Source organism: Glycine max, chromosome 7 (genome assembly GCF_000004515.6).
Source record: "Glycine max cultivar Williams 82 chromosome 7, Glycine_max_v4.0, whole genome shotgun sequence".
In the NCBI taxonomy this organism is placed as follows: domain Eukaryota; kingdom Viridiplantae; phylum Streptophyta; class Magnoliopsida; order Fabales; family Fabaceae; genus Glycine; species Glycine max.
Window position 1 is genome coordinate 27,751,837 of NC_038243.2, and position 7,533 is coordinate 27,759,369.

General features: G+C 33.9%; 1 protein-coding gene across 1 annotated transcript; it reads left to right on the forward strand.

Moving 5' to 3' along the window:
* Positions 1-4,468: 4,468 nt before the first annotated feature.
* Positions 4,469-6,442, forward strand: LOC106799375 (uncharacterized). Its single transcript, XM_041017518.1, has 3 exons — positions 4,469-4,472; positions 5,762-5,889; positions 6,212-6,442. Exons 1-3 carry the CDS (start codon positions 4,469-4,471, stop codon positions 6,440-6,442), a joined length of 363 nt encoding a protein of 120 aa, XP_040873452.1.
* Positions 6,443-7,533: the final 1,091 nt, after the last annotated feature.

The window sequence follows — 7,533 nt, forward strand, 5'->3', positions numbered from 1 at the left end:
TGTATGTTATCTTTTTCTTAAATTCAAACATTAGTTATTCAAATGTAAGAGACGCAAATAGAATTTGAATAAAATAGTACATGTGCACTTCCCTTTTCATGATACTCAGTCTTTGAGATTGGACACATGAATTTACCTTATGATAGTGTGTTACACTGATATGCACTAGAGTGAATGCTCACTAAATATAGCATGCTAGATGCTAGGTTAAAACAGAGCATATTCTCTATAGTTGTGGAGGATATTTAATGCTATAAATGCCTTTAACATAATAATCATGTCTATTTGCCAAAACTGATTAGAATATCAATAATTTATACTTATTGTTATACATCAAAATCTAAGGTGGATGAGACTCGTGATCATCCAGACCTAACATCTTCTAAGTTCCTTCTAATTTGATTCACGAATATCTTGTCCATTAGCCTCTGATAAGTTGCCCTGACATTCTTAAGACCAAATAACAATAGTTAGTCACATCAATCATGAACATAGTCTTCTCCTCATCTTGCTTGAACATTGAAATCTGATTATACTCGGAATATGCATTTAAAAACCCGAGGATGGGAAATCCAGATGCTCCATCAACTAGGCGATCTATACTCGGAAGCAAGTATAAGTATTTAGGGTAGGATTTGTTTAGGTATGTGTAGCTAACCATGTGGTGTATTACCTCTTTGATGAATCATGCATTCAGGAGTTTCTTTGTTTCTTCATCCAGAGCCTTCCTTTTTTAGGGTCGACTTTCCTCTTTATTTGCATAATTGGTCTAGCCTTCAGACAAATAGCTAGCCAGTGATAGTAGAACTCGGGATCTATTCTTGGCATGTTTGAGGCTAACCATGCAAGGAGGTCAACATTCATGGTCAGTACTTGGCCTATGGATTCTTCTACCTTTGTACTCATCTGGCATCCTAGTTTGGTGCACTAAGATGGTTCTTTTCCAAGTTGGAAAGACTTCTCTTCCTTAGTGGGCTTTGCTCTTGGCTCAACCTCTCTCAGTTCAAGCTTTGCTTTGCCTAAGTTGTTATTGAAAGAGGTGCATGCGACCAGTTACTCCTTAGGCTCTATCACTTTCTTTCCCTTGGCAATATTGAGGCTTGTAGTGTAACATTCCCTTGCCATTATATCTTCACTTAAAAACTCCATCACCAGACAAGGAGTCTAAATGATGGCCCCTAACTCGTTGAGCGAAGGATGTCCTATCAATATATTATAAGAGGTTAAGGCATTCAGTAGGAGGTACTTAATCATGATGGACTTTGACTCCCTTTCATCTCCAAAAGTGGTTACACTACTAGAAAAGTAATATTTTATGACGCACATTCTAAGACGGTTATTTGGGACCATCTTAGAATGTGACGCGGTGGCAAACTTGTAATTAAGATATCTGGAAATTGCTTTTCATAACGCACATTCTAAGACGGTTGTTAATAACCGCCTTAAAATGTAGTTGGGTGGCAAATTTGTAATTATTGACAAAATATCAACGACAGTCTTAAGAGAAAACCGCCTTCGTTTTTGCGCACATAGGACCAGGACCTTTGGTATTCTTTCTTCTTCTACGAAAATTCGAATGATCACCGCTGGCCTCAAGGAATTAACATCAATTCTTTTTCTCAGTTCTCTCAGTTCTAGGTGGGTTAATAAGTGTGGGTCATTCTCTCTTTCTCTCAGTTCTCTCATTTCTCATTTCTTGCATTTTCTATTTATTTTAATTTTAATTGTCCGATTTCTTCCAATTTTTCCTCAATCTTTGTAGGGTTAGGGATTTGAGGCTGCGGACAAGGGGTTGGTGGCGGCGGAGAAGGGGTTGTCCCTTATTTTTTTGTTGTTGTTGATCTCCGCATCCCTCCTCGACTCACTATTCCACCCAAAAGCACTGTTTTTTCATTCACATTCCTCTCACTCAGAATCAGATCACACCACTGCAAAACCCTAAATTCAATTTTTCGATCTTGCCCGTCGCAGCCGGAGTGGAAATTGGGAGCATGAGGGACGAGGCGCCTGCCATAAACAACACCAATGTCTTTGTCGTGCTCGGAAGCCTCAAGAAGAAGAAGGACCAGCGGGGCCCGTCCAAGCCCAATGACAAGAAGGACATCTTTTGGGCCCCCGCGCCTCTCACCTCCAAGTCATGGGCCGATGTTGACGACGAAGATGACAACGACTACTATGCCACCATCGCTCCTCCCGAATCTGTTTGGGTCGCGCCGATCGTCACTCTAAACGACGCTGCTGCTGCTGAGGTTTCATTTTTTTATTTGCCCTATTTTTTCCCTCCCTCCTTATAAATTCATTGTTTTTACTTATTTATTTGGATTGTTGTTTGTCTTTGACCAAACTGTGGATTGGTTCAACTGCATGGACATCACTGCTATTCCGAAATCTGTGTTTCTATATCTATCTATCCATGAAAATTAATTTGTGTTTCACGAGAGTACTGTTGGTTTAGAGAAACTGGCTTCCCTCACTGGCAAGCACATTGCATTTTTTATTTTCCTATAATTTTTAATGGTTTTTTTAGAGTTTAATTTTTCACGGATTGTGAAATTTTAATTTTTTTTTTGTAGTATGCACATGTAATTGTGACTGTCCTTTCAGGTATATATGAACGGATATTGCCATTTGTCTGGCCTGCTACCAATACCTTTACATTCTAAAGAAAAGGAATCAGGATGTAATGATTCTTATGACCTTCAAAATGAAGAGACTTCTTTAAGGTAATTGCAGACGTCTATCATGTTAATGCCATAAGGATATTTGTGTTGCATCTTACTGGAAAATTATCTTTTGTAGCGTTGATTTTAAAACCAGTTAGTATGTTTAGTTTACAGCCTAATTTTATAGCATCTTAAGGAATATTTTCCCCCTAATCCTATAATCTCAAATGTGTTAGGCAGAATGTGGTGGGACATGTAGAGAAATAAGCTTTCGTTTGTTCCCTGTTATTTTTGCCTTTTTTTTTTCAATCAATTTATCTAGGTGCCTTTTTTTTATTCGATTAAACGTTTGAGCTACCTTAGGGTATATTAATCTGCGTTTAGCTGTTGATTTCGATTTCGGGTTTGGATATTGCTAATTACAATGCTGTCTAATTCAGCTGAAATGGTTTATTGATGATGCCGTTTGTTTGCATGCGAATTTGAATTCGCAAACTGGATTGCGATTGGCAGCAAAACCGTATTTTTGTTTGATTCCGCAGTGTGATTTCAGATCCAAAATGGGTAAATAAAAAAGCTATTGGCAGCAGGTTTGTAAAACCGATTCTCTTCTGGCTGACCAGCTGCGTGTACTGTGGATGGACGAATCTGAATCCACTCTAAATAAAGGGAGCATTCAAACTTGGCGATCAAGTTAATTAAAAGTTTAGGGCTTCTGTTTTGTAATCTACCAATGTAATTTAGCCTAATGAGTCCCCAAGATATCCAGGAATACAATCTATGAGCAGAAAGTACCAAAAATACCCAAAATCCTTGAAACAAACACCTAATGTCTTTGGGGTTTTGGATCTTTTCTGTTCACAGCCTTAGATGATGTTTGAATTTGACTCTTTTAAGATAATTCTTTTTGGTCTGAAGTCTGTAAGATGCAAAATAAAAGATCGAGGTTGGTATATATATATATATATAGAGAGAGAGAGAGAGTTTATTTTTTAATACAATTTTTCCATTTTGACGGTCAATAATTTACTTTATTTTCAGGTTGGACCCCAAGCAATCTATGTGGTTGGTCGAGACAATGATGAATCAATTGCTGCTGGGAGTGAAATAAGTGATGCTGCAAGCTGGGAAACTGTTAATGACGATGAAATGGAAGTCCTTGAGGATTCCAGAGAGATTTGTTTCTTTTTCCACCTGTATTGTGATTCTTACTGTGTTTCAACTTGTTTCTTTGTGAGAGGAAGTCTAAAGAAGAAGAAAAAAAGTTATTTGGAATCCTTATCTAAAGTTTGCTTCCACGTGGATCATTCTATTTTGGCCAAGTTTTTTAATGGCTTATTAGATTGGTAACTCAACCGATTCATCTACTTTCAGGCATATTAGTCTAATCCAAAAGCTCTTAGGTACGGTATTTGTTAGCATGTGGTATTTGTTAGGATACAATTAATCATAAAAATAAAACATAATTTCTTTATTAAAAAACACTATTCTAAAAGCTCTCACTTTATAATTATAACTTAGTCTTTTTTATCAAAATAATTCAGTACAGCAAAAAAATATAAAAATAATTCAGAAATTATAGTGTGGAATCACTCTAAATTCCACACAGTTAACTTTTTGTCAACTGGGCAGCTGCCACTCCAGTGTCTAGTCTACTTGTAAAAAACGCGTGATTTTTTTAGTTTAATTTTTATGTGGTGTTAGTATAGAATATTTATATTATTAATTAGTACTACTAAATTATTGTTGATATGTTTTCTAAATTAGTACAAAAGCAATAAGGTTATCATACATAATACATACGAATGAGTTTGTAATTAAATAATAACAAAAAAAATCAGACTGTCCTTGAAGAAATTATTTACCTATTTTTATGTAGCACTTAAAATATTTTTTATTTTAAGTCAACAAATTATACTTTTCATATGAATTCCCATTTCAGTTAGTAAAAATGAAAGTCTCCGTTTTTTAAAAAAATCAGGTTCATTCTGGTTCGGATGCAGTATTAAAATATTTATGTACCTTTTTAACAATATAAATTTTTGAAATAATTACTTATTTTTGGTTTTTGTATTTTTATTTGAAATTAGTTTTAGGTTCTGTATATTCAAAGAAGAGAATGACTAAATTTGCATGTTTTTTAAAGTTTGTAGATCAAAATGGGCTGATTTGAAATTATAAGAATTAAAACCAAATTTTAGAAAAAGTATACCAAAACATATTTTGTCCCAAAGAATAATGTTTGGCTCCTTTGGGAATTTAGTAAATTGATCCATTTAAAATAAAAAAATATTAAATAAAATAAAATTTTGAAAATTGCTAATAATAAATTTAAATGTTACAAATTATTTATTAATTTTAATTTTAGAATAAATAACCTATGTACTAATAAAATAAAATATTTTTTTGAAATTCATACTTAGCTATAGTTTCTTAATGATTAATAGTATATTTTTTTACAGTAATAATTTATAATTTTAAATTCTTAATTTCAATTGTTTAATAGAATAAGAATTATTGTATATCAAGAAATTTTGTATTTGGTGTCTACTTAGATATATGGCCAACTATATACATTTTTAATTCACAAATGATTAAGAGGAGATTAATATAATGGCATATAATTACACGTCTTAATGTTAATCACTCTAAGACTCAATTAACTATTATTAATTAGGTAGTAATCAGGGAGTTAGCTACTAATCTAAGTAACTATATCTAACTTTCTTCCTTAACTAAACTAACTGATAAACTTAAACTTGCTTTAACCAACATAAAGTTACAAGCTGAATTTGAAAAAGAAAAAAAAATCAACCTAATTTTCCTTGTCTATATAATTAAACTTTAATTATTGCGATGAGAGTCACCTCTCACGTTATCATCTCAAACAACTAGCCTTCTCAAATTGCACTCCTACTTCCTAGTACATAACACCATACTGATGAGATTCATACTGATGATGCATTTATTGAATTAAATAAAAACCCACAGTCTATGTAAATATACCAAAATCACTCTGTGTTTTGTATGACTATATTTTGCTGAAATTATGGCCACAGAATAGGCATTAACAAATTATTTGCGAAATTTTTCTGCAGGATTATTGCCTAAGAAGACAAAGCCTCTGAGTTTAGTCAGCCTTTGTGTTGGAGTTCTTGGAAGACATTTGGAGGATATTATTGCAGATTTGAGTGAAATTGCTATCAACTTGCCAGCTGATATAAAGGTAGGTGGCTAAATCCTTTAATAAGTCATTTATCCTAATGCTCGTACTTGTCAACAATTGAAATTCTAAAGTTATAGTGTTCTCAATGTAAATGTGTGGGAAACAAAGGTTTCTCCAGGATTGCCCGTTTTATTTGCTAAAGAAAAAATATCCTTTGTTGAGGCACCCGGTTAGTATTCTTAAGTGGTTGAAACTTGAAACTTGTGTTCTGCTAAAAAAAAGAACAAAAAAAGAATCCTTCATCTTGCATCATGTACTTTATACATACATACATACAATACAATACAATACAAATAAAGAAGTTAGTTATGCTTATTGACAGATAACAGTGGCAGCTATTGCTAGAAGAAGAAAATTGCTGAATGATGATGTCCTGATCGCATTAGCTGATACTTCCTGGGAAATCTTTGATGTCTCCGGCTCAGATGTCTCTGATTTTGGCTTAATAAAAGCAGCTGAAGTATGTAGATTCATTAAAGCTCTAGATATAAGGTATAGAATCATAACTGTTTTTTTTTTTAAAAAAAAAACAATTACTATGCTTTCATTATAATGCAATCGATCTTTGATGTATGAGAAACAAGAATAAATATGCTGAAAAAATAGGAATTTAAATAAAATTAAAGATACTACGACGGTTCTTAAATAACCGTCTTAGAATGTCTTATTTTCTAAGACGGTTATTTAAGAACCATCTTAGATGTCGTATGCTGATCACAACATATTAAGACGGTTTTTGAAAACCGTCTTAGAAAATAAGACATTTTACAACGGTTCTTTAAATAACCGTCTTAAAATATTTTACTTTCTAAGACGGTTTTTCAAGAATCGTCTTAGATTTCACGTATTAATGACAACATACTAAGACGGGTTGTTGCTTTAGACCGCTTTCGAAAAGGGATCATTTTAAGACGGTTATTTACTAACCGTCTTAGAAAATATAAGTTTCTAAGACAGTTTAGAAACCGTCGTTGTAAGTGTAATGCTATTTTACGATGCTGCATTTTACGACGGTTCAAAACCGTCGTAGAATACCTTATTTAACCGACTTAGAATGTCATATTTGTAGTAGTGTTAACAAGTGCACGTATCCTATTGTGTAAGTTGTCTCTCTTGTGAGAGCTATGATTTGCTCTGAGAATGGCTCAATATGGCTATCTGGTATGCTAGTTGTTTAAAGGCCGACTAGTATAGGACATTGACCGAGCACCCATTATCAAGTAGAAATTTGCATACTAAGAAGTTAGCAACCTCTATCTTAACTACCACCATGGGATCATTGTGACATTGCTCTATCCCTCAAAATCTTCACCTATGAAAGCGATAGGGGGTAGGCTCCTTGTGACCATTTTTTTTGCTGCAACCGAGTTGACAAAATTAAGGTTATGAGCATAGTGCTTATGTGCCGAGTTTGAACTTCTTTCCTCTGTGAATCCTCCAGTTATTGTGTTGATTACACCTTGAAGCCAAGTTTCAAGTGGGGTATTCTCATCCTAACGTTGTGCTTCTATTGCCTCATGAGTCCTACTGTGTTCTCGACTTCTATCTTGTTCTCTTTCATGGTCCTGATCACATGTTATGTCTTTCATGAACTTTTACAGAAGTCCATTTTGGATCAATTTTTCTATTTTTTCTTAGAGATAA

Bases quoted from the DNA above. Each gene is read 5' to 3' on its own strand.
- LOC106799375 (XM_041017518.1), top strand. The intron at 5,890-6,211 runs GTAGGTGGCTAA...GCTTATTGACAG, and splicing joins ACTTGCCAGCTGATATAAAG to ATAACAGTGGCAGCTATTGC.